We start from the raw sequence: 27,965 nt of genomic DNA, 5'->3' as shown, positions 1-27,965 counted from the left end.
TAGTAACTTCTTGTAGCATAGCACCACCGTCTCTGACAAGCTCACTGTTTAGGATTCTCTCTCAACTTGGTTTGATATTTGGTTTGAATAATCCAGTTGGTTTTTGGCTGTGGTGTTCCCTTTTATACTGGCTATGTTACTACAGTTTGTGCTCAGTGTATGAAACGTGTGTGCAACCCTTATTAACAGGCGCAACAATAATAGGGGCAGAATGTTTGATGGATGGCTGTCCAAATTTAATCTAGCATGTCACTGTTTGTTGTCGAGTTGTGCTTGCTGCCTGTCAAATATGCTCCTACGGATATCAAGGTTGCAGAGAGAGTAACAGACAATACTGGTGGGACTGGGAGAAAACCGGTTTTTAAAATAGGCCAACGGTGGTTGTCAATCTTGAATCTAACAAGATGAGTAATTTGGTCTTTGCCACCTCCATCGCTCATTTCTAGTGAGCTTAATTAGATCAGCTCTTAAACTTTGCGGTCTCTCTGTTCTGTCTGAGTTTTAAGTCAATTCATAAAAATAATGAACTTAGTATGTCATGCTGGGTAATTTTTTTTTCTAAAAATAAATAAATTCAAGATATTTGACAAGCATATTACATCCATTTTTATAGTCTCCCATTGTCAGACAAAAGCAATTGGATAATTGATGGGCAAGTAGGGCAGGTTCAGACCGGTTCCCTTGTTATTCTATGAGAAATTAAGCAGATAATAGAGTTGATCCAAGTGATAAATGTGCAATTTGTAGCTTTTCATCAAAACTCTCAATATGATGTACGAAGAGATACGAGTACAAATGAGGGAGGCCCTCATAAATTAAAAAAGAAAAAAAAAAGAAATGTAGAAGTGGCCAAATCAACAATCGGAAACATTCTTGCAAATAAGAAAAGCAGTGAGCAGCTCACTGTAAGGTCACAGAAGAACTACAGTATACTTTCATTGGTTCAGAAAAACAACATCAACCAAATCATGAACACCCAAGGACACTTTTTAGACTTTAAAATTGTCTCAGTGTGAAATCAACACATGCCTAATTCATTCACTTCCACGTCTCCTTTTTCAGGGTCGCGGGGGGCGCTGGAGCCTATCCCAGCAGGGTACACCCTGGACAGGTCTCCTGGACACACACAACCATTCGCACTCACACCTAATTTAGAGTTTCCAATAACCTAACCCCACTAACTGAATGTCTTAGGACTGTGGGAGGAAGCCGGAGTACCCGGAGAGAACCCACACAAACACGGAAAGAACATGCAAACTCCACACAAAGGCCCTGGCGTGATGGTGGAATTGAACTCAGCACCTTCTTGCTGTGAGGCAACTGTGCTAACCACCGTCCTGCCCCATAAATGTGAAAACACGGTGTAAACCGCTCCAATATAAAGTCAGATTAGAATGTGGCAGACAAAAAGAGTCTGCACAGTTAGTTCTGCAAAAATTCCTAAAAAACTGATGCAAATTTTGTTTTAGCCAACCTTAAATTAAAGCTAAAAGTCTCTATTTTCATTACACTTGATTTAAAATCCACTGTGACAGTGCACAGAGGAAAAACTTTAAAAATATGTATTACAGTTCCAAAAAACCCCACAAAAAACTATGGACCTCATTATCAGCATGAGCACTGTGGTGTGAAATCCTGAATTATAATTTATATTGTTTGAAGCAGGGCATTTTCTGCAGTGTAGAGCTTAGATACCTTTTTACTTCCATGCTGGCTGCATGGCAAATCCTCTTAATCTTCTCAGCTCTTTGTAACAATATGCACATTTCCCACAATGCCAGTCTATTTGGCGAGCTCCAATTCATGATCACGGTATTAACGGAGACACAAAGTGGTAATATCTGTTGGTCGTCAGCAGAATAAAGTCAGATTTAATACTAACGCAAGCAACATGGTTAAAAGGCAAAAAATACACGCTTAAACATACACACAAGGAGAACTGTGATGAGCTACAATCACCTTTATTTTCAATACAGCACATACACTCAAACTGATAGAAATACAAAAGTTCCTCTTATCCCTTCTTTGCAGTGAAGTTTAGAATATGCTACAGTAATATACACACACATCCCTCATATTTGAAATGATACATACCATGACTGACATCTTCTAACTTATCAGTTAATACTTCCTTTCAAACGGGCCATGAATAAATGACCCACAGTGACCTGATGCAGAACATCAGATGCATTTCTTAAAATACAAACTGGAGTGTGGCTCGTTACAGTTGCGGTGGAGAGAATGGATGTTTTGTAAGATACATTAATCCAACCCAGAAAGACACTTTATCTTGGGAAACACCGAATTCCTCCCACTCGAGATTATACCTCACTTATTATGGTCTAACGGCACAATAAAACAAAGACTAATAAACAAAAAAACTCCTTCACAGAGATAATATTAACATCCCACTGTAGATTTCTGGATCCTCTTTCACTGCTTTGAGTCGCAGTCTGTCCCCTGATTATCACAACTGGAATGATCTGAACAAGTTGGAGACAGAAAGGCAAAAGAAACCTCCACGGCGATGCTTTCATAACCCGCACAGCCGTGGAGTCAAGTGGGAACAGAAGAACGCCAGAAAGCTTTCAGTCGTAACAACACAGAGTGTCAAACAGAAATCCTCACGCTATACACAGGCAGTAACTTTTACAACTGCTCAGATTTTCATTCAGCTCCAAAGTTCAAGTTTGAAGCAAATAAACTCGCTAACATATGATCTAGTGCAACTTTAAAAAAAAACCCCGACAACAATCAGAAAAGTGTAACAGCTGGAGATCAGTAGTGACATTTGGGTGACCCCTATTTTCTGTCCTCAAAGCTTAAAAAGAAGCAGCTGGAGTAATTGCCACAAATTCGCTGACATATTTCTGAAAATAAAAAACAACAACAACAAAAAAAAAAAAAAACGAACAAGGGCTAAAATCTGGCCAACGCCACAATTCTAAGTGCCAGCTTTAAAATGCCCAGTACGTTTGTGCATGCAAGCCAACTACAACGCTAAAAGAATGACACGAAGATTCACTGGCCCTGAAATGCTCGCTTGTTTCTGTGAAACAAGTCTTAAAAGATGCATTAAAATGTTGATTTAAAAAGAAAGACAAAAAAAAAGACACTGTAAAAGCAGGCATTTGGAGTAAAAGGAGTGAAAGGCTAGGTCTGAATGCACCTTCGTGGACATTCAGTCAACTTTCTTGCTGCGCAGTCTGAGTGTGTCCAGCAGGTATCTGCAGGCGGTGCCGCTGTGCTGCGAGAGGAGTGTGAGGAGCTTCCCGTGGATGAGCGTCAGCAAGGTCTGGTGGCCCGTCGCCCAAACCCGGTACCAAGGGCCGTAAAATGGATCGGACACAGCCGGGCAGAGCATGTTATTCAAGTTGACCTCAGTCGCCTGGAGGAGAGCAGAGACGAGACAGAGTAAGACCTAATTTGATGCCAATATGAATCCAAATTTATCCAGTGGATAATTCATTATTTTAATTTTTTTAAGCAAACATTATGGTTGACTTTGCTGTACATATCTTTACAATCATTCTCTTCCAATAGATTTCAGCTCCAAAAAGCAGACACTTAATTGACTGATGTCAGACTTCATTGCCTGGAAATCCTCCATGACTTATTAACCGGCTGTTGAATGAGTCGTATCATTGTAATTACTAAAGATTTTCAGGGGTTTTACAACCATTTAGTCAGCACATGCTAGAAAAGACAAACATCAGCACTGTGGGCCTTACAATCACAATTCATTGATTACTCTGTACTATCATTTTTCAATCAAGCAGCTACTCTCTGCCCTCTTTGTGCCAGAAACACCCTGGAACTTAAAGCTGATGAATTGCTTTGTTAGGGAATAATGCTGATTTGCATCCAGCAGAAAATAAACTGAATGTTGGTCCAAAATAGGAGATCAATTTGGAGGCAACAGGCTGCATAATTTTTTACTATAAACTCTAAAGTTGTGAACAAGCCAAACAGGGAGCATCAGTGGATCATCAATAATTAGGTGTTAATATCTCAGGATTTATGACTAACAATATCACACACACACTTTGTTAGGTACACCCGTTCAACTGCTCATTAATGCAAATATCTCAGCCAATCACGTGGCAGCAGCTCAATACCATTTAGGCATGTAGACATGGTAGAGACAATCTGAGTTCAAACGTAGCATCAGAATGAGGAAGAAAGGTGATTTAAGTGGCTTTGAATGTGGTTGTTGGCACCAGACTGGTTGGTCTGAGTATTTCATTAACTGCTGACCCAACTGGGAATTTTCCCACGCAGCCATCTCTAGGGTTTACAGAGAATGGTCTGAAAAGAAGAAAATACCCAGTGAGCAGCAGCTCTGCTGGTGAAAATGTGTCATTGATGCCAGAGGTCAGAGGAGAATGGCTGGACTGTAGGTATTCAGCAGAGCATCTCTCAACGCACAGCATGTCAAACCTTTAACCACTGCTGCCAGCTAAGAACAGGAAACTGAAGCTACAATTCTCACTGCACAGCAAAATTGGACAGAAGATTAGAAAAACGTTGCTCGGTCTGATCTCTTGATTTTTGCTGTGTCATTCAGATGGTAGAGTCAGAGTCAGACTGTGGTTCAGGCTGCTGGTGCTGTAATGGTGTGGATATTTTCTTGGCACAGGTGGGGCCCCTTAGTACCAAAGTGAGCACGATTCAAACACCACAGCCTGCATGAACAAGCCAAACAGGGAGCTGACCGTGTCCATCCTTCTATAATCACAGCGTACCCCGTAATCTGCTTTCTTCAACAATGAGCTCACTGTACTCACTGGCCTCCACAGTCACCAGATCTCAGTTCAATAGAGAACCTTTGGGATTTGATACAACAGGATATTTGTATCATCTGCAGCAACTGCAGCAACTGGTACACAGGTTGTCCTTCCTTGAAGAATTTTGATAAGTATTACCAACAGCATGCTGACAACAGTCCACATGAAGCTCTGAGCCTGTGCTGTCACAGTTTGGCCCTCATCGCTCAGAAGCCTACGCCTGCCAAATTTTCCTGCTTCTATTACAAATAAACCTCACTCTTCCCTTTCTACCCCAGTGACACCCTGTTTAGTTTATTTTTATTACTCACTTATTATTTTTAAGAGTAGTATAAAGGAAATGCACCTACAGTTTGCTTGTACAAGCTGGTATAAAATGATCTGAATCAGCTCTTTCGGTTTTAATATTTACTTATTGTAAATTATTTATCTGAAAATTTAAGTATTAACTTTGTAAAATGGGAAAAAGAGGTTGTTTGTTGGTGTTCATAAGCACGTCGCATGTTCAGAAACAGGCCTAACATGTGTGCATCACTGTGGGGACCAGTTCAGACATGCATGGATTAAAAACATGACAATGATTATACCTGCTGTCTCTGTTTAGCTGCCTGCTGCAGACCAATCCAAAAATTGGCAGATGATTAACTATCCAGGACATATTGGGGGAAAAGTATGCATGTTGCTCAATGAGAAATCATTCAGAGTACTTAACTAAGCTCCATTTTATCAACTGCAGTGTGTAATGTTTTTTAGCTCTAGATAAAAGGCCATAATTTTAAATCCAAATATACATTTTCTTCACTTTTAAATTGACCAATAGTTCTCCTCGTGTGGGTTTTCACCCATAGTTCAAAGTTATGCGTGTTGGTCATTTTAAGTTGGATACGAGAGTAAATGGTTGCGATAGTGTTGACCTGCTCAGGGTGTACCCCGCCTAATGTCAGCTGAGACAGGCTCCAACCCCTCCTATGACAGAGTGGATGGGTGAATGGATGAACAGCTCTAGCTACACTGTGAACTCTAAACAAAAATATCTAGTATTTTCACAAGGGTTTGCTCATTAAGCTTAGACCTTAACAGTCTAGGCCAATGCTGAAATACTTTTTTCCCTCTGTACCTGTGTAACTACTATTTTTTAGGTTTATGTTATTATTTTTTTTTTAAAAACAAAAACCTACAATTTCAGTTTGTTTGTTTTTTAAATCTTAAAGCTTTACCACAACTTTATGTCTAAGGCAGTGATGGTGTAATAAAAATATAGTGAAATAGCACACAGTGTCCAGCAGAGGGCTCCATCTTACCAGGCCAAGGAGCTGCAGGAAGGTGAAGTGATAGAAGAACAGGATGCCTGTAGAGAGCACAGCCCACCACATATCTCCCAGAGGCTCAGGCTTGTACACACCTGCAAAAAGAAACACTTTGAGTTAAAGAGACAGCAAACACACAAAATGTGTCATATGTGCCAGTCCTGGCCACCTGTTTGACGACATGTAATCTAGAGAAGAACCAAAAGCTATTTCTATACACTTCCTCTTTTATGTGTCCTTAACACGTCAGCAGAGTTCATAGAGAGAAAGTGGAACCGCAGAAAAAACAAGAAACAGGATATGGTGTCAAACTGGCTTTTCCTGTTTGCTCATTGCTGGCATTCGGAGGACAAGTACCAGGAAGTCGTATCAAATGTGCTCTAATTGTACAACCTTAATTCTGAAGATATTGGCATGCTGTAAATGTAATGCAATTTAATGCTTTAAGCTGCATTTATGAATGGGACAGAAATTAGGCTCTGACAGGATCATTCCTGCTTTTAATGCAATGCACACTGAGGGAATGACAATCACAGGTTTCCAATATTGGTTTTCTGTGTTCTTTGCGCACAGAGATTTCTTCAGATTTTCTGAATTTTTGATGATAGAGATGCACTGTAGATGAGGAACATTAATCTGAAATGCAATTTATCGCAGAATGGAGAACCGCTGCCCATTTTCACTTTTTGTTGTTGCCATCAAAGTCAAAACGAGCTAATATTTTTCACATGTAAAATGTGTGAATTTAAAACGTGTTCTACTGTGAAGAAATTACAGCTTTGAGGTCTGCAAACCATTGCATTCTGCATTCATTTATATGCTAAACAGCATCCCAACTTTTCTGGAATTGGATTTGCATAGGCAAGAAAATAACCCCATCTGTTGAGCTCTACTGTTACATTGCTAATAAACATGATCAGGCACTTCTATTCTATTACTGGGTTACAAGCTTGAAAATTTGCATCGATGTCAGTTTTACCAGTTAAACAAGATGAACTGTCATCTGTGCTTACAGATCAAGGTTTGAATAAAGTTGAATAAACGTTGCTCCCACTGATGTCCTGCTTTAGACTCACTCATTTAGTTCCTTTTATCAACCCCTGGGTTTTAACAGCTCAGATGTCTTCAGTAAGAGCTGTGCTCATGTTCAAATCTGTCTGCATTCACAACACGTTGCATAAACAATTTTTAGGAACCATGTTAACTAGTTTACTGAGATTGGCAAAATCAAAAAGAGGCACACAACAAGGAAATAAGACTAGTTAACAAACTAGAAGTGAAACTTCCAGAGAGTAAACATAACTGAGTGTGGATCACCATGAGCTACAAAAAAAGGCATCACTCACCAAGTCCATAATCAGAAACTATAACCTGGTCGCTTTTTTAAACCCAAGTCCATATCCAGCTTTCAAAGGCTCTCTATTGTGCTTTACTGAGCTTTCAATAATGTCTAATGCATAATAGATCTACTGTTGCCAAATAATCAAAAAATTAGTCCAATAATTCAGTTAAACTTTAACTAATACAGTATCAAATCATAACAATAGTGGCCTCAAGCTTTACGCTGTAAAGTAAAGACACTACAATAATGCAGAGAAAAGCCTAATAATCAAAAAAGATTACCCCCTATGGGCAAGCACTTGGCGACAGTGGGAAGGAAAAACTCCCTTTTAAACAGGAAGAAACTTCTGGCACAAGGCGGCTCAGGGAGGGGTAGGCATCTGCCATGACGGGTTGGGATGGGGATTGGTGGTTGGGTTCAAGTGATGGTGTGTGAACAAAATAACTGTCAGTGAATTTTTTTCAAAGTTGTGCAGTCACATGGCTTGGACACACTGGTTTTTCCCTTTGTGCTTACTTGTAATTGTCCACTAAGTTTTACCACAGACATTGTCAGTCGGGACACCACATGGACAAGGGGGACAAAGTCTTTTAATCTTTGAAATTCAGGTGTTTTGGCGCCTATTACCACATACACAAACACTTGCAGAAAAATAGGTTGTTTTACAGAGCTCTGTACTCGCTCTGTTGTAATACGAAGCCACCGTTGCAACAAGTCAGTGTTTGAAATGTCTGGGAGGGATGAAATTTCACAGTTATCTGTAAAAGGTTTTATTGCATCTAGGAGCGACAGAAACTTCAGCCCATGCCAAGCTACAGAGTGGGGTTCACAACTGTTGAAATGCACTATATGCAAAATTCACCAACACTCTTCTGACACCACTGTTAATTTTGTTGACCAATGATTTTCGTCATAGTTTTTGTCCATGACTTTTATCATCGGGCGAAAATAAGAAGATGGCTAAATAAAAACAAATGTAGGAGGGCAAAAACTATGATGAAATGTACTGACACTTCAGTGATTAAACATTTTACGAAAATATTCTGGAGAGATGCAATTCAAATCAGACATAATCAAGTTGTGTTGAAAGAAAAGACAAGTTTGGAAGTGATCTCCTTGTACTGTAAGGTTGGATGAGCACATTTGATCTGCCCCTGTGTGTGTGTGTGTGTGTGTGTGTGTGTGTGTGTTTGTTTTAATGGTCCAAATAGGTCCTAACTAAATCAAAATTTGCTGTCAAAATTACATGATAACTGCAGAGTCCCAAACCTCCTCTGACATTATCGTCAGCACAGAAACTGCAGTTGGTGCTTCGTAGTATGGGTTTCTCTGACATTAAGCACCAATGGCAGTTCCTATAGATGTAACATGTAAGAGGTGCAGTACTTTCAGCCATAAGCAGTATGAAATCTGCTATATAGAGATTGAGCAATTTAGTAGTACTGTTTGAAAGTTAGCTGTATTAAAGGGCCTCCTGTATATGGTTGTATGAGACTCCTTTTATGTCATCCAGGTCATTGTAGTCTAAAGAGCTAGGTTTTTATAGCGGGTTCACCCGAAACCTTGGCTGATTGTGACCTACACCCCTTTTCACATCTTGGCTCGTGTGATTAGGTGGAGGATCAACAGGGAGTATAATTCTGAAACACGTACCCTAAAGCAGATGACTCGTAATCTGGAGAGGAAATGGCGTGTCACAAATCTAGAGGATCATCATTTAGCCTGGAGAAATAGTTTGCTGCTTTATAAGAAAGCCCTCCGCAAAGCCAGAACATCTTACTATTCATCACTGATTGAAGTAAATAAGAACAACCCTAGGTTTCTCTTCAGCACTGTAGCCAGGCTGACAAAAAGTCAGAGCTCTTTTGAGCCAACCATCCCTTTAACGTTAACTAGTAATGACTTCATGAACTTCTTCACAAATAAAATTTTTATCATTAGAGAAAAAATTACCAATAATCATCCCACAGATGTAATATTATCTACAGCTACTCTTAGTACCATTGATATTAAGTTAGACTCTTTTTCTCCAATTGATCTTTCTGAGTTAACTTCAATAATTACTTCCTCCAAACCATCAACGTGTCTTTTAGACCCCATTCCTACAAAACTGCTCAAAGAAGTCCTGCCATTAATTAATTCTTCGATCTTAAATATGATCAACCTATCTCTAATAATCGGCTATGTACCACAGGCCTTCAAGCTGGCTGTAGTTAAACCTTTACTCAAAAAGCCATCTCTAGACCCAGCAGTCTTAGCTAATTATAGGCCAATCTCCAACCTTCCTTTCATATCAAAAATCCTTGAAAGAGTAGTTGTCAAACAGCTAACAGATCATCTGCAGAGGAATGGTTTATTTGAAGAGTTTCAGTCAGGTTTCAGAGCTCAGCACAGCACAGAAACAGCTTTAGTGAAGGTTACAAATGATCTTCTTATGGCCTCTGACAGTGGACTCATCTCTGTGCTTGTCCTGCTAGACCTCAGTGCAGCGTTCGATACTGTTGATCATAATATCCTATTAGAGCGATTAGAACATGCTGTAGGTATTACAAGTACTGCGCTGCAGTGGTTTGTATCATATCTATCTAACAGACTCCAATTCGTGCATGTAAATGGAGAGTCCTCTTCACACACTGAGGTTAATTATGGAGTTCCACAGGGTTCAGTGCTAGGACCAATTCTGTTTACATTATACATGCTTCCCTTAGGCAGTATCATTAGAAGACATAGCATACATTTTCACTGCTATGCAGATGACACCCAGCTCTATCTGTCCATGAAGCCAGATAACACACACCAATTAGTTAAACTGCAGGAATGTCTTAAAGACATAAAGACCTGGATGGCCGCTAACTTTCTGCTTCTTAATTCAGATAAAACTGAGGTTATTGTACTCGGCCCTGAAAATCTTAGAAATATGGTATCTAATCAGATTCTTACTCTGGATGGCATTACCTTGGCCTCCAGTAACGCTGTGAGGAACCTTGGAGTTATTTTTGACCAACACATGTCCTTCAACGCACATATTAAACAAATATGTAAGACTGCTTTCTTCCATTTGCGCAACATCTCTAAAATTAGAAATATCCTGTCTCAGAGTGACGCTGAAAAACTAGTTCATGCATTTATTACTTCCAGGCTGGACTACTGTAATTCATTATTATCAGGATGTCCAAAAAACTCCCTGAAAAGCCTTCAGCTAATCCAAAATGCTGCAGCAAGAGTCCTGACAGGGACTAGAAAGAGAGAGCATATTTCTCCTGTTTTGGCTTCCCTTCATTGGCTTCCTGTTAAATCCAGAATTGAATTCAAAATCCTGCTCCTCACATACAAGGTCTTAAATAATCAGGCCCCATCTTATCTTAATGACCTTGTAGTACCATATCACCCTATTAGAGCGCTCCGCTCTCGCTCTGCAGGCCTACTTGTTGTTCCTAGAGTATTTAAAAGTAGAATGGGAGGGAGAGCCTTCAGTTTTCAGGCCCCTCTTCTGTGGAACCAGCTTCCAGTTTGGATTCGGGAGACAGACACTATCTCTACTTTTAAGATTAGGCTTAAAACTTTCCTTTTTTCTAAAGCATATAGTTAGGGCTGGACCAGGTGACCCTGAATCCTCCCTTTGTTATGCTGCAATAGATGTAGGCTGCCGGGGGATTCCCATGATGCATTGAGTTTTTCCTTTCCAGTCACCTTTCTCACTCACTATGTATTAATAGACCTCTCTGCATTGAATCATATCTGTTATTAACCTCTGTCTCTCTTCCACAGCATGTCTTTATCCTGTCTTCCTTCTCTCACCCCAACCGGTCGCAGCAGATGGCCGCCCCTCCCTGAGCCTGGTTCTGCCGGAGGTTTCTTCCTGTTAAAAGGGAGTTTTTCCTTCCCACTGTCGCCAAAGTGCTTGCTCATAGGGGGTCATATGATTGTTGGGTTTTTCTCTGTATCTATGAAGCGCCTTGAGGCGACTTTTGTTGTGATTTGGCGCTATATAAATAAAATTGAATTGAATTGAATTGAATGACCCTCTTGGGGGGACACTCCCCTAGGACACATGTTAAATCTGGGATTCGACACCATTTGAACTTTGAACTGAAGAAGCTTCTCGGATGAGAGGTGAAACGTCTTCAAGCAACTTAAAGAAGTCCAGACGCTTTTCCTTCCAAGCTCTTTAGAGAACTCCTTTTAGTTAAACTGGTTTTATAGTTGCTCTTCAGTATCATCTATGTAAGTGGAAATGACCAAACAATCTTTCATTAACAGACACTGAACAGACAAAACAAAAAGCTGGTATCCACAGCATCTCAAATGACACAGACAAAAAGTGAATCCATCCATGGAGATATTATCACTTTGCTCGGCTGACATGTGAAAAGTCAGAATGAAGAAACACCTACCTCCTTTCCTGAAAAGATAAACAGGCACCAGGTACATCATGGAGTGCTGGATGTAATAGATCTCTTTCTCAAATGGCAGCTGAGAAAATGAAAAGCAAACAAACCACTTTAATTCTTTTACAGCACCCAGATATAGCAGAACAGCCCCCAACTTGCTCTGGGCCCTGAAATCTTAAAGACCTGTGGCCTTACAGTCTCCAGCTATGCTACTGCTTAACAAGCAACCATGACAGAACATTACCCAAGTGAACAAAGAGATGGAAGAACAGCAGGTACACCGTCTGTCTATTTTAGCTGCCTTTATAAGGCACCTTTCTTCTAAAAATGTATGGCCTCATTAATGATCACTGTCATCATACAAAATCTATAATAATAATAATAATAATAATAATAAAATTGTATGAAACTTGAGTGTTTACAGCAGTTTGAAGTTGGAGCTTTCGTTTCTCAGGGATTACGTGTACATATGTTGACCATGTTTTTTTTGTTTTTTTAAAACTGGGTGGAGTGGGTGGAGACGAGTGTCGCGGTGATTTGTGAAAGAAGAATGGCAGCAAAAGTGAAAGGGAAGATTTACAAGATTGCAGTCAGACTTGCTATGATGTCTGGTTTAGAAACAGTGGCGCAACCAAAAAGACAGCAGGAAGAGCTGCAGAGCCCAAGATAGATGGATAGTTTAGAAACAAGTGAATCTCATGGACATTTTAAAGACAAAAGTTAGAGAGGGAAGGCTGAGATGGTTTAGATATGTGCAGAGGACAGATGCAGTGCAAATATTGAACAACAGATGTTGAATATGGCTACACCCTTTGTTTGTCCTGCTGTCAGGCAGCAGGAAAAGGCAAAAGAGAAGATTTATGGATGTAAAGCAGGAGGACATGTAAAGGGTTGGTGTGACCGAGGAGAATGGTAGGAACAGGCTTAGATGGAGACAGATGATCCACTGTGTCGACCACAAAAGCATAATATGGGTTCCCTTTTATGGTATAACTCAAGAAACGCATGAGATCTTTGTCCACAGTGTTTTTTTTAATTTACAAGTGACTGATGTAAACTGCCTCTTTTCCTGTTGGTTGGCAGGCACGTAATGTTCAGGGTGCAATCATAGTTTAGTGTGCTCTGTAAGAAATACTGACATAAAGTTTATTGATGTTATAAAATGCAAAACAGCTGTGTAAGCCTTCATTCCCTGCTTGAGAAAAACAAGTTTATCTGATAGGGAACTGCAGATATGGCAGAACAGCTCAGCCTTATTTCTGTGAGAACTGTTATAAAAGGAAAAGCACTTAGTCTTAATGGCTATGCTGGTTTTTTTTTTTAAGTTTAAAACTTACCAAAGTGACTTCATTCAAACAGATCAAGTTTAAATTTGTGAAATATCTCCTGCACCCACTCAAGCTGCGCCTTGAGTGAGTCAGAGCTTTCAATTTTAATTCAATCGTTTTATACGGCGCCAAATCATAACATAATCATCATCATAGGTCTCTTTACACAGCAAGTTCTAGAGCTTACGATATTATAGAGGAAACCAATGATACCTGCACAGACACAGTGTAGTCTTTTTCAACACAACATCGCCGTTCCAGAGGTAAGTGATAACATTCGTTTAGCTGCTCAGTGAGTGCGACACTTAACCTTGTACACCTTGGAGACCTAACAAAGGCTAGAAGAGGGCTGCTCATAAATGAGATCTGAAGATCACGGTCTACTTACCAGTCTGGTGTTGACTACAGGGAACATTAAAGCAAGTAATGCACCATTCAACATGTGGACCTGCAGCCTGAAAACAATAAAAATGTCAGACATTAAAAATACCTACAAGGTCACTTGCTATTTACCTAATCTGTGTAAACCTTTCTGAGTCATGTTAGTTTCTCTCCTGTCCTTCTGGTTTCACTTTGCTCTCTTCCCTCTCCAGACACAGAGCAGCGCAGAGGAGAGAAGTTACCGGGGTTGAGCTATGGTTAAAACAATAAAGGCTTTCTAACAAGTGTGAGTCTGTCTAAAGCATCTCTTTCAGATTTATCATCAATGAAAGAAAAGAGGAAAAAACAGAATAGGAGAGGGAGGGAAAAGGGCTGTTATTACTACACTCCCCTCTTGACTTCTGCAGGCCATTTGCCCTCCCCAAAGCATTCAACCCATAGAAGACTCTGCCACTACTGACATATGAATCAATTCCAGCTGATATAAGGGACAGAGGAACAGGTGGAGGACAGCTTAGATTCTATCCCATGTTGCCGAAAACCAATCAGACTCCTCCCTGATGCTGTTAGCAGCAGCTGCCTCTTACTCTTTGTCAAGGTCAGTTTCTTGTGGGAGCGCTTATTGTCTAAAGTCAGGTCAGTAAAGTTTCAGGCGATCACTCTCAAAATAAATTTGCTTTGATGTCACGATTTAACAAATCAGTGCATCCATCTACTCATTCAGACTAATTAGTATAATTTGGTTTGAAGCTTTTAGTTGCACCATCCAGCGCACACATATAGCCTATCTGCTCCTAGTGGGAGCTGCGATGCTTATTTAGTAAACCTGTATAAATAAACCCAGCATAAGGAAAAATGTGTCTTTTGAACTAACATTAATGTTAAGAGGCTCCAAATACAGAACAGAAGCCAAGGAGCATGTGTGTCAGAGTGTGGAGCTCCATCTATCTCCTGTGACTGCTCTTTTTGTCAAATGAGCCAAAATAACTGTTGTGACAGACGAGGTCGCCGGGAAAACAGCAGTGCCGAAGTAATGCCGCTTCAAATAAGTCCGGCTGTCACTCTTCTGAAAAGCGGTTCATTCAAATTCAAAATTTACAAAGCGTAACGAGCATTAGCGACCTTATATTTTTCCATCACTGTAATTAATTGCATGTCATAGGCCAAGACCTGAACCTCTGATACTGTTGTAGCGTAAACATCTACTTTATGTAGTAACTATTTAATATGACGCTGCTCCTGCTAATTTTACAATTTTTATTTGGCAAGTACAGTCCAGTGGTTGTTGAACTGCCTTCATACATAAAAGGGATAAAGATGTAATCTTAAACATAGATTTACCATTTGCTACTGCAGGAGAATCTGAGCTTTACACGCAACAAGCAAACGTTTCCAGCAGCTACTACTTCACATTACAGAAAGGTACAGTGACTGTTATTGTGAAGCAGTCACAGGAAATGTAGCACATCAAAAATGTCAAATATTAAAATAATAAAAAAGGATCTATTTTAAACTTGTTATGTGCTGTGCTCATTGCAGGTAGAAGACCAAACCCTCTTTGGTGGGCAGCAGGATTAGTTGGGGCATTCTACACGGCAGTCACTTTGAAACTGTAAATGTGGTGAAATAAACTTGAGGTTTGCATGTTTCAGTTAGTGGGCCTGGTTCCACACCACCATCACAGAGTAAAATGCCATGTTTACACAAACAAATGACAAGCGCCTCGAACAAAAGGCCATGACTCTATTTCTTACATAAATGAGACAAATTAAAATATGTTGTTACGACAACAAATGAACTAGGCGACTATGTGAACGAACATCTTGACCTGGTGGATAAATAATGTTGGCAGTTCAGTAATTCTTCAAACGATTGGATATTTATTGGGGCATGTTTCACATTTCTATCCCATGTAAGAACCAGCTTTTTGTGGTTTCATAAAGTTGCTATGACTCTGGACACTGTGTTCACTGTGAGGCTCCCGTGGGCTACTGGAACAGAAAGTGACCCTGCTTGTATTTATTTCTGAGTAAATCCCACATCGTGTTCCCACCGGCAAAACCAGAGTCATTTCTGCTGAATAATTAACTGCTCAGACCGGATGAGTTGTTGAAGAGGAGACTATAAACCCAAATACATTACTATACAACTGCTTACTATGGGGGAAACCAATAAGTAATTACAATCAACGTCAACCACAATTTGGATTATATGAAAACAAAAACCATGAGCTTTGTCTGCCCAGTCATTAGACGTTACATTCAGCAGGACAAGCGGCTCATATGGCAGTCGTGGCCTTTCTACAGTCTGCACTAAAAAACTCTATATTTTGCCAATTCAGACCTTTAAAGTTTAACTTAAATGTAGACGACAAGTTGAAAACACTAAACAGGAAGAACCCAGGAGTGCACGTACGCTCACCTGAACACAACCATAGCTGTCTTACATGGCGGGCAGGCCAGCAGGAAGATCTGTTGAGGAAAGCAGAGAGAAATGAGCAACGACATTATTGCATTAAGCTCATACGGTTGTTATGGAACAGCTCGAAGGCTTTTAAGAGCTTTCAGCTCCGAGTTCTGCAAGAGAAAATGAACTGCTTTAACAAGTTTGTGCTAACACAAGAGCAGAAGCATTGAACAGAACATCCCAAAGGCAACTGTGAGGTCACTTTAGTCCAAATTAAGAAAAAAAAAAAATACATAGAAGAGGTTCAGACAAGAGGATAGGCCCACAATTAGGATGGAATTTGAGGCATTAGAGCTGCTGGGTGTTGGCACTAATGAGCTGATTTCATGCTAAACAATCTCAGTTCACAGCTCACTACTTGGAAGTCAGCTTTCACAAGAAAAGGGAGGCAGCATTTGAAAACAAAGGTGAAGTGACTTCCTGATATATTTCCATTGCCAAAAATGATTTCTACCAACAATCTGACTTTATTCTTGTAAAGGAGAGTGGATCAAAAGACAGCCTGCAATCTGTGCATGGTGATTGGGCTACTGGGCCCCGAGAATAGTTCAAACAGGAATTTGTTCAAAACACCATCTGACACACGAAAACTTAGTTTGCCTGAAGGCTGGAAACAGAATTACAGAAAAGAAACTGACCCGAGATTCATTCTCCAAACACACAGTTGATATATTTGGTTTGTTTTTTGTTTTAAATGCGTCTCCGGGATTGATCTGTGGCGTGCCTATCAACTTTATTAATCTGCAGCGTGTGTGGGACTATTAAAAAACACTCAGACTTTCATAGTTATATTTACATCTTCAGTCTTTTCTACATATTTCTCCCTCATTCTAACACGTGAGTCATGTTTCGCGTTTTAAAACACCACAATAAAGTCACGAGAAGGAAACAATGCGTGAAAATGTTTTGCCGTGGATAAAACGTGCTTGCCAAAGCTGACAGTTTGTTGGTTCCTGCAGATGTCATTACTGTCAGCCTCCATTGTAAACAGGGGTTGGCGATACGTTGCTGGCAGTTAAACGTTGTCACTTTGATAATTTGTCTCATGTCTGAGCTATCAAAGCAATTAGACAACGTTCTGCAACTTGGAGCCCTCAAGTCTCTCATTTTAAATGAATAAGAAGTCGTTATAAAATAAACATGCCATAGAGTTGCGAGCTATTATCAAATAAATGTTGCATATAATTGGTTGTACAGACTATGTAAGGTTTCTTTAGCTCATTTCAGTCTCATATGAACACTTCTGTGTCAATCAGTTTTGATATTGTGTGACGATTTAATATTTTGCCTGAACGTGGCAGTGATGCCGTCATTTTCTCCATCACCTTTCAGCCAATCACCAGTTTATGGCACCTGTTAATCGCTAGTGTAACGCTACCCTTTTGGCATTAGTGTCACTTTACCCTCTGATCCTTTACTTATTTGTAACGGCTTGACCTTGTTCACTTTTTGCATCACAGAATCAGAGGAGAACATTAAATTTGCCTTTCTTATGTTTGTCACTCCTTGCTTGACTGTTAGCCAGAGCCTTAGGGCAGCCTTCACTGCAAAATATTGTTTTATTTGAACATTAATGCCGTGAAGGATAGAAGTATATAATTCACAACATTCGCTGAAGTATTTTTCTTATAACGACAACTTCCACAGTTTTGCAGTACGAGCCAACTAAGAAAAAAAAAAAAAAACTGACAGTCAACATTCAGCAAATAACATTAACATAATATCATAAAATGTCAAATGTTATAAAGGGTTGTATTTGCACACATTTTTAAGAGAAGTAAGTGGATGCTTTTCTGTATGTGGCAGCAGTAAAGGTCTTGGCTCCAGCGGTGCCATTAGCTCTACTTTAACAGCACACAAGAGAATAGACTCAGAAATGGATTTCATGCAAATTACTGAGCAAGAAGATTTAGCCCATAAACACTTCTGATTGTTGACTTTATGCAAGCAAAAAGAAAGAGAAATTCATGTGGTCATGCCGGCACTCCAACCTTGGACGGACACTGATATTCCTCAATCAAAATAAGTTGAGTTCATTTGAAATTATGCTAAGGTTGGGTCTGATCCAAGAAGTATTCAGGGAAAGACGTTCTGTGTTAATTCAATTCAAAATCCCACTTAAGCCTATAACTAGGATTGATCTCTGGGTGGGACACTGGCCCAAGAAGTCATGATCCTATTTATAGGTGAGAAAGACTACTTAAGTGTAATCCAGTGACTGCTGTATATTTTCAAAGAAGTCCTGGATTAAAAAACAAAGAAAGGAAAAAAAAAAGGTATAAAATCTGCTGTGATGCAAGTACAAAAATATGCAAATCAGGTATGCACAGTAAAAATTAGGTGTCAGTTAATGCCAGATCTGACGTTCATTTTTTCACTGAACAAACTAAAAGGTACAGAAATGAATCATATTTGCGCTCTCTGAGAAAGGCCATCAATTAATAAGTAGGTACTAGATATTTTTATTTCCTGGTTCAGGAAACGCAGTTCTCTCCCGTGCGTCGTCACTGGCATGTTCTTCGATGCTCATTGAGTTAATTGGCATTGACAGGAAATGACTTCCTGATTGCTGTGAACATTGACAGAGTTGTGACCATGAACCTTCCAGGAGGCGAGCTCAGTGACAAAAGACAGACTGGTATGCAGTGTGAATTTCGCTCTGCCGCTGAAAGCAAACAAACTGGGCTGGTTAACTATTTAGCGTGCTGACGGAATTGTGTGAAGCAAGTTTTTCATAATTAATATGAGAGCCTGTTTTGTTACCTGAGCTGTAGGATGGATTAACAAGGCTGGAACTGGGTCCACTCCTCACATACACTGAAGCTAAAGCTGGTGAAGCTAATCTGTAATAAGTCCAGTTTGTTCTTTGTGGTCTATTACACAGTTTACAGCTGTAGGATTTCTCTGCAGGAAACACATCACACAGTGCGTCATGTGCTCAAAAAGCAACGCATTGCGAGTGGGTGTTTTTGTAGTCGTCAACCACACTAAAACATGCAAACCTCAACCACACAAGTGCATCAAAATGCTCCCATATCATAGAACCCTTGTAATTTTCAAACCCATGTAATTCTGTTAGAAATAAAAATACCAGCATGTCAGATTTCACTCTAAAATGGGTTCATTCATCATATAGTGAATTTCAGGGTGTGCAAGAAACAAAGAATTGCTAAAAGAGTCATTTTGACACCCATAGAAATCAATGAAAAATGCTCATGGCATCCTTGGTTGCCTAGCAACAGGTTGTTTGTTTAAACATATTTTGATATCAAGGCCCTAACGTTAGCCAGAACTAGCTAGATGAAGCAATTGATAGGATTAACATACAACGAACTATAGGTAACTCCATATTTGATATTTTATATTTAAGTGGATGAGCGGAGAACCAGGCATGTTGCTGTTGGCTGTGCAGAGCAGCGGTGCACCCATGGCTAAACGGAGCAGAGTGTCCACAATGTGGAGAACTAATATGAGGAAATAAATATGACTATGTAAATAAATGCCAGGGAAAGGGTCTAGACTGCAAAGAAAGCTCAGAGCACCAATAATACCGCCCCCCCCCCCCCCCCCCCCCGCCAACAACAACAACAAAAACAACAGTTAATAGAATTATCTCCACTTGTATAATCACAGTAATGAGTCAAACCAGCCTTGATGCTCTTGTTGTACTAATAAAGACACTGTTAAGTCTAACTGCTGCTTCTCCCTATTAATTTTACAGCTGAAACACAATTTTATCTCAAGGTACAGCTTGCTGGAACATTGTGCCCCAAATATTGTCAGGTTCCTGTTGCCCTTCTACTAGCAGTGGAGAAGGAAAAGACCAGAAATAAATATAACAATAATTAAGTAGTGTTGACTCGAAGCATTTTCTGGAATTACAGGGAGTAAAAGGGAAAGCAGTCATTCAACAAGACAAAATAAATAAAAAATTTGAGAACATGACCTTGCAGACAAATATAGTTCAGCATGGGCGAATATGATGGGGACATTTAAACTACCTTCACAGTGTGTACCAACTTGTGTCAAGGTAAGGGTACAGCTGAAAGTTGTTTGCATAGAAAGATAAAGGAGTTATTTATAGATTAAAATACATCATTGCTAATAAGTCAGACTTCCTTTTAACGAGTGCAACCATAGAGTGACATGCCGCAGTGTTTCGAGTGCGAGGCACATGAGTAAACATACTGTGATGCTCAGGGTTATTGCGACAGCTGCTACATTAAATGTGGCTATACCTAACGATGAGGCCGATGATCTGTTATAATGGTGCTGATTATTTTTGCCATACACAGACTGTTAATATTGCGATACATCCATTTATCGGCAGCCTACGCGCATCCATTCAAAGCTGCTGCAGAAATGCAAGATACCTGCTTTGCAGACAGATGACTTGACGTTTCCTGCAGCCGACAGCAACATTTATCACGTGCCCACGTGATATCTGTTAGCTGCGAGTTCAGCTGTGCCTGGCGAGATCTACAAGGGAAGAAAGTTCACTTGATAAAAGAAGGTCGTGTGTCTTTAACTTGTGGGAAAAAAAAGAAGAAAAAGAAAAAGGGAGAATCCAGTGGCAGGCGATGCCTCATTTGGACAGCGTATAAACGTTACACTGTATGGATGTAAATGCCTTTAACCTTTATCCCTGAACACTCATGATGACAAGCAAAGAGCTCAGACAGAATCCAAGGCTCTACGCCAGGGGTGTCAAACATAAGGCCCAGGGGCCAGAACTGGCCTGCCAAGACTCCAATCTGGCCCACTAGAAAATGTGAAAGAGGGATTTTAGAATAACTGTATTTTTTAAATAGGATTTTTTTCCTACAGCTTTTCCTACTGATAAAGACCTGCATGGCCATTTATAGTGCACTGAAGTAACAAATAAACATTTAAATAACATAATGACTATTTAGTACATAATTTTCCATTTTCAGAGCGAATCCACTGTCTGTGAATTAAGAAAAACTTGGATACCAACATTTTTGGTCATTTTACACAGCTTAGAGCTACAGCTCAGAAATGCTGACAGATTTCTTTCATTTACAGCAGAATTTCTGTCATGTAGAAAACCAGACTTGTTATTAAAACTGCACTTTTTTATATGAAGATATTTGTGGGACTTGCTGTGTAAACACTTTCACTCTAAATGTTTCACTGGTTTGATCCACTTAAGGTGATAGTGGGCTGCAGGTGGCTCACGTACAAACATATTTATGAGGGAGAGCCAATGAAAAAACTTCTTTATGTCGATAAAAACAGAATGGCTTGTTTCAGTTTCAGACAGCAGAGGGACCGCACCAGAGTTCAACACAGAATCTATGTAGAACATACAACGTAACCTACATAAGCGGTTACAAGCATAAATGTCAGTGCTGGCATTTGGTAGTTAATGCCAGCACTGACACTACCTGTCAGTGCTGGCATTATACGTGATGGAAACAAACAAAAATAAATGCTGGGACTTCTCTCCTTCTGGGTTCATGGTGTTTTTCATTCCCCATTGAAGTGTAAATCAGTAAGGTCGGACTGATGAACAGTTTGCACAGAGGTCCATCATAAGCAGAACACAGAACTATGAACCTGGAAATTTGTATAATAGGTCTTTTAATAGCTGTTATGTTCAAGCTCTTTGTTCTTTATCTTTGTGCAAGCTAGTTCTGAAATCTAGAAATCTATAAAACGGCAGGGGAAGTTCGTACTGTCTTCGTATTAGCACCAATCGCAAGCCATAGAAGAAGCATAAAGTGCGTGCCCCTCCATATATCGATTTCTCCAACTTGATATACCCATTATGTGATTTAGTTGTTTATGGAACCACACCCATTTCCGCTGGCCTCAAACGGAAATACACGATAATAAACTGATCAGTCGGGAGACCCTCAGCGTGCCACGATGACTGCTGCGGTACTATGTGGTGGAAAACGTACGAAAAACCCGTGCTGCTGGATGTGAAGCACTCAGTCATCACACACTAAACTCCATCCCCTGTGGGGCTTTCTCACCTTGATATTTGCTCATACTTGCTGCTCTGTAAAAGCTCCTACTGACACCGCCTCTATTCCTCCACCTACAGATACTATCAGAGGGGTAGTTCTAGATTGGGTCCGGAGTTATTTAAGTGACAGAAAGCAGTTTGTGAAAATAAATGGTGGTTGCTCCTTATGTATGGACATTGCTTGTGGTGTACCCCAAGGGTCAGTTTTGGGTCCAAAATTCTTCAACTTGTACATTAACGACATCTGTAAAGTGTCCAAAGTATTAAAAATGGTTCTCTTTGCTGACGATACAAACATTTTTTGCTCTGGTGATGATCTGCAGAATTTATTGGAGGATATGACTAATGAAATAAGTGAAGTGAAGTTCTGGCTTGATAAAAATAAATTATCATTAAATTTGAATAAATCTAAACTTATGTTATTTGGAAATAGTAGTTTAAATACAAATGCAAAGATTCAAATAAATGGTGTTGATATTGAAAGAGTCAGTGAAAATAAATTTCTGGGGGTAATAATAGATGAAAAACTTAACTGGAGAGCTCACGTAAGATATATTCATTCCAAAGTATCACGAAGCATTGCAGTACTAAACAAGGCAAAACAGGTATTCCACAGAACATCACTTCATATTCTCTACTGTTCACTGGTTTCACCATACTTAAGCTATTGTGCAGAGGTCTGGGGCAATAACTATAAAACCACATTACATTCACTTTTTACTCTTCAAAAGAAAGCAATTCGAATCATCCACAATGCAGGTTATAGGGAACATACAAACTCACTATTTTTGCAGTCTGAAATATTGAAAATTGACGATATAGTGAAATTCCAAACAGCACAAATTCTATTCAAAGCAAAAAATAAAGAACTGCCAGGTAATATTCAGAGTATGTTTTTTTTGAAAGAAGGAAGTTATAATTTAAGGGGTTTTTGTAACTTCAAAACAATGAAGGTACGTACTACAAGAAAAGGCTTTTGTGTTTCTGTTCAAGGAGTGAAACTATGGAACAAACTGAATATGGAATTAAAGCAATGTCCAAACATAAAACTGTTCAAAAAGAGTTATAAAAATATGATCTTCTCGATCTATAAAGAAAAGGAAAATATTTAAATTAAGTGAATGTCTCTATTTAAAAACAAACAAACAAAAAATTCATGATGTGATATTATAGTATATAGTATATCAGAAATCTGTTCACTATTTTTATTACAAATTATATCAGTAAGGAAGCTGACTAAATATTCACTGATAATTTATGGGACAGGGGTGGGATTAAATAAGTGTATACTTCTTCCCACTCCCTTTCAACATGTAAATTAATCAGAATGTTTTTTTGTATGTAATTTGTATAGTATATTTTTTTTCTCTCATTTCTTTTCTAAATGTACTTGTATATTGTTCACATGTTGAAATAAATTACCAATCAAATACTATGACTGTGCCAACAAGCACCACATTTTCCCAAAGTCGCATTGCTTTGTGCTCGGAGAAGGAAAATATCAAACTCACTAGCACACCAAATTTGTGTTTTCAAGAATAATGCCAGTCCTCTTCAAAATGTGGATTTGGTTAACAGTCATGAAAACCAGCTGCTGCATAACAACACTGAAAGGCACGCAAACTGACGCAGTGTAGCAACGAGAGGGTATTTTCTTTTCAACAGCACAGAGGTGGTGTTCGTTCCTCATTGAGTGTACTTAAGAGTGAACTGAAACTCACTATTGTTTCCAGATGCACAGCTTTAACAAGCTCAAATGAGACAGGAAATAAATGGGTGCTTGGAGAGCTCTGCATCCCTCTTTAGATGTTTTTATCTGAGGTTTCCATCAGGCCTGAAAGGGATTAAAACCACACCCATACGCTAGAGATGCAACATGAGGAAAGTGTGATCACGATAGGAGCTCATGCATGCATGAAACAAAACAAAGAACAATTAATAAGCCACGATTTCTTTAGAAGAATGTTCAACAAAGACAGCCGAGCCCACAGGCACTACCTTTAATAAAGCAAGAATGCAGGAATGCATGACGCCTTCTCTTTTCCAGCTTTTTTTCTCCCCACATGAGATTCAAGCTCCAGCAAGCACGTGCTACAAATAATCAGTTGGTGCCAGTGTCAACACCCCCTCACCCACCCCTCCTCTGGATGGGAGAAAAAAAAAATCTATACGTAGATGATTTTCACAAGTTGTGAAAGCTGTACAACTTCCTTTTAAAACCCATTTCCTCATTTGATCACGCCCCTTTTAACACCAACAACACATACACTGCTGTCCATCTCGCCCTTACATCAAGGACATTTTACTACAGTCAGTCAATTTTTCATCACAGCCAGCAATTCTTCAGTGTCCGCTGGTTGTCATGCTACCTCCCTGAAACCTGAAAAATCCATCATCATTGAGCACATCAGCTTTGCTCTACTCTTCAATTTTCATGATGACTTGTCACATGGCAGTCATGCACCATGAAGATCAAGCAGTCTGCATGTGTAAACAAGCAGGTACTGCATATTTTGACTCATGATGGGGCGGCTGTAGCTCAGGTGGTAGAGCAGGTCATCTACTGATCGGAAGGTTGGTGGTTGATTCCTGGCTTCCCCTAGTCTGCATGCCAAATATCCTTGGGATATAGGGCTGCCACAAACGATTATTTTGATAGTCGACTAGTCACCGATTATTTTTGCGATTAGTCGACTAATCAGATCATCATCCATTGGACGTAAAACTACAGCTTATTGCACCAGCAGCATCTGCTCTTAGATATATATCATTAGCTTACAGCTTTAAGTGTTTAAGGTCTGTGCTAACTAAAAATAAAGACAAGATGATAGTTTATTAAATTTTAATGAAATTTGCAGATTGTTTCGGTGAAGTTTAATAAACTCCTTGCTATCTAAAATATACCCCAGAATATGCTCCAGAATATACCCCAGGACACTGGGGTATATTCTGGAGCATCTCACACTTCTGATAATCAGTTGTCTGCTTGAGTTTATTCAGCTGTGTAAAAACTATAACTTTAACCTCAGACAAACTGATTTACTCAGGAACAAATAAAATACTAAAAAAAAAAGCCAAACAATAACATTTTAAGTTATCTAAGTGACTTATATATATTTAACCTGAGTAGCGAAAGATGGCGGTGGGTTTGAAAACGATTTGCGGGGAGTCCGGTGTTCTCGCGGCGCTAGTGAGCCTAGCCCCCGGCTCGCTAACGAGCTAGTGGGTAACAGATGTCTCCGAAAACGTCGGAGCGCTTTTGAAAATATGTGGTGTCCTGATAAACTGAGCAGATATTTGAGGTTTACACAGCTACATTCTCGCCTGAAAATATGTTAAACGTTTATTTTGTGACCCAGAAAGAATAATAAGAGTAACATTAAAACTAACTAGCTGCCGCCATTGTTGGAAACTGCGCTGGGCCGCGCTATGAATTCTGGGACACAGCTGCTTCTTCTTCTTCTTCTTCGGGGTTTAACGGTAGCTGGCATCCTTGTACATGCAATGCTGCCATCTTCTGTTTCAGTCCGTTATTACACTCTTAAATCCTGCCACTTATTCCTGCGTCTTTTGTGATCTTACAAAGCTTCAAACGACGCTTCGACTATTAAATCAGTCGTCGACGATTTTGATAGTCGACGTAATCGTGACTAGTCGACAAATCGTGGCAGCCCTATTGGGATATTGATATTGCATTAAAGTTGTCTATTGAAGATGTTCATTTGAGGATCCTTCCATTATGTTAACTTTTATTACAAGTACGGTCAGAAGGATTTCATACACATTGCATATTTGTGCTTATTTCGAGTTGATGTTCGGTTCATTAAGGGTCTTAAGCGTCACTGGCGTGACTGTCCAGGTGATACATGCTGAGGGAAACTAGAACATAGAAGGATGATTGCATGCATGCTTACAATACATATAACACATATAATCTAGGAATGTGTCAGGCCTGAGGCCTTAACTCATTTGGTGTCTCACTATATTTTACTCTACTTGGCAACAGATGACCACAGTCAATAATTAGCCCCAGAGACCCTGAGGGCTTGAAGTTTATTACCTTGTATGGAAGGTGTTATAGAAAAGAGAAGTTCTATGTCTGTTTGTAGCCATTAAAGATGTACAAGATGTACCATTAACTGTGACTAATGTCTGGAACCTATTTTTCTGGGCCCTCCATGGTTTGTCTCACTGCTCTACATTGATCGATTTCGCGACAATACTAACCCCAAATTGCTCTCCGGTGTATCCATCGGAGTATGAATGTGTGTGAATGTTAGCTATAAAGCACTTAGAAAAATGTGCTTGTGCGAATGGGTGAATGCACAAGTTGAGTAAAGCGCTTTGAGTGTTCAGATGAGTAGAAAAGTGCTACATAAGAACCAGTCCATTTACCATGATCTAAGTGTTATTTAACACATAAAAGCAAAGACACAGCTCCCTAATGCTGATTAAAGAGTTTGACATCGACCTCAGGCTGGAATTGACCTCACCGGCTTACAGGCTGTTGATACAACAGCTTCATAAAATAATATTTGGAGACAAAGAGGGGGACAGCTCTGGTTTCACAGCCAAGGAATGAACTTGAGATGTCTTCTTTCGTGGCAGCACTGGACCAACTCCCTAACACACGGAACAATGATGTCCAAACAAGGCTCAAACTTGTACTTTCTTACCGAATTTCCTGTGGTTTTTAGAATCAATTTGCTTCTATTACTTTATTAAAAAGCTTTAAATGTGCTACATATATTAGTTTATAATTTCTTCCCCTGTTCTAAGCCTCGCATGGCTCAATAAAAAGCATGCTCATGTATCTCAAGGCGCCATAAAGCCATTAAGAGACAGTGATTGCAAAATATCGATCAGGGTGCTCCACCAGAGCTGGAGATGGGTGAGATCAGGTCAACAACCAGTTAATGAAAACAAGGGCTTCGAAGTCCAGCCAGCACACTAAAATTTATACCCCATCAACCCATCAGCTTTGAGAGGACAGCTCGGAAGAGAAGATGACATCTTCTAATAAATCCCCACTAGTCATACTCGTAATCCTAAAGGGCACACATCAGCTCTTTCCCTCCAGTGTCATGCTTACCTGCACCATGGTGACGACATGGCAAGGATTCAGCAGATATATCAAAGTCTTGGTTGCAAACTTGAAGCCAACCTCCACTCCGAAAGTCATGCACAGGGTAACCAGCAACAGGTTCTTGCCCAGACTATCCTCCTTTGCCCTTATGCAGTCTTTCCCGGCTACTCTGAGCTCTTTGGAGATGTTTATTTTCTTCAGTGCCACCAGAATCTCCACCAAGGAGATGAGGACGATGACCAGACTCTCGCTGATGCGCTGCTGTGGAGCGAGGAAGGCAGCACACTCGGGGCCCCCGTTGCCCTCAAACTTGGGGTCCACCCCGCCGTAGATCCAGTCCAGCAGGCTGTATATGTTATATCTGGACATATTCCTCTTCTCGTGTTGGAAAAGATACGAACAGGATGGAATAAAAGACGCCACACCGACCTCTTGGCGAAACATGAACTGCAAGATTTGCCTTTCGCAGCTCGCCTCGTGGTCGACAGATAGACATGTATAGACTGTCGCCCCGGTTCGTCTGAGCTAGCTAAACTACCTCATCCACAAACGGAGGAGGAACTTCAGCTAGCGACAACAGACAGCCGTAGTCAAGATTACCAGTGGATGCTGCCGGTGGTGGTGGTGGTGTTAGAGGGTGCTGCCAAGCCTCTCTTCTTTCACGTTCCTCACACACTTAGCTCGCTAGCATGGACAGTTAAACTGTAGTCGGCATCATACAAAGCAAGCCAGTGCGCTGGCTATCAGCTCTCAGACACATCAAGCTGGAGAGCTGGTATAGTTAGCATGTGTTAGCAACAGCGCCGACAGCCGTTAGGTAGCTAGCTCATCTACCGAGCCTTACTGAAACGAACAGGTATACATTATAGATTTGACCCCGAG

At 40.1% G+C, this 27,965-nt stretch overlaps 1 protein-coding gene across 1 annotated transcript; it reads right to left on the bottom strand.

Annotated features, from left to right (window-relative positions):
- Positions 1-1,945: 1,945 nt before the first annotated feature.
- Positions 1,946-27,965, bottom strand: tmem164 (transmembrane protein 164). The gene is made up of 6 exons (XM_026181918.1): positions 27,090-27,965; positions 15,958-16,007; positions 13,544-13,610; positions 11,831-11,909; positions 6,089-6,189; positions 1,946-3,388 (listed from the first exon to the last, which is right to left on the bottom strand). The coding sequence occupies exons 1-6, from the start codon at positions 27,525-27,527 to the stop codon at positions 3,182-3,184; spliced, it is 942 nt and encodes a 313-aa protein (XP_026037703.1). The 5' UTR covers positions 27,528-27,965; the 3' UTR covers positions 1,946-3,181.

The sequence above is a fragment of the Astatotilapia calliptera genome, chromosome 10 (assembly GCF_900246225.1).
Source record: "Astatotilapia calliptera chromosome 10, fAstCal1.2, whole genome shotgun sequence".
In the NCBI taxonomy this organism is placed as follows: domain Eukaryota; kingdom Metazoa; phylum Chordata; class Actinopteri; order Cichliformes; family Cichlidae; genus Astatotilapia; species Astatotilapia calliptera.
The sequence above is the reverse complement of the archived record's forward strand: the minus strand, read 5'-3'. Positions and strand labels throughout refer to the sequence as shown.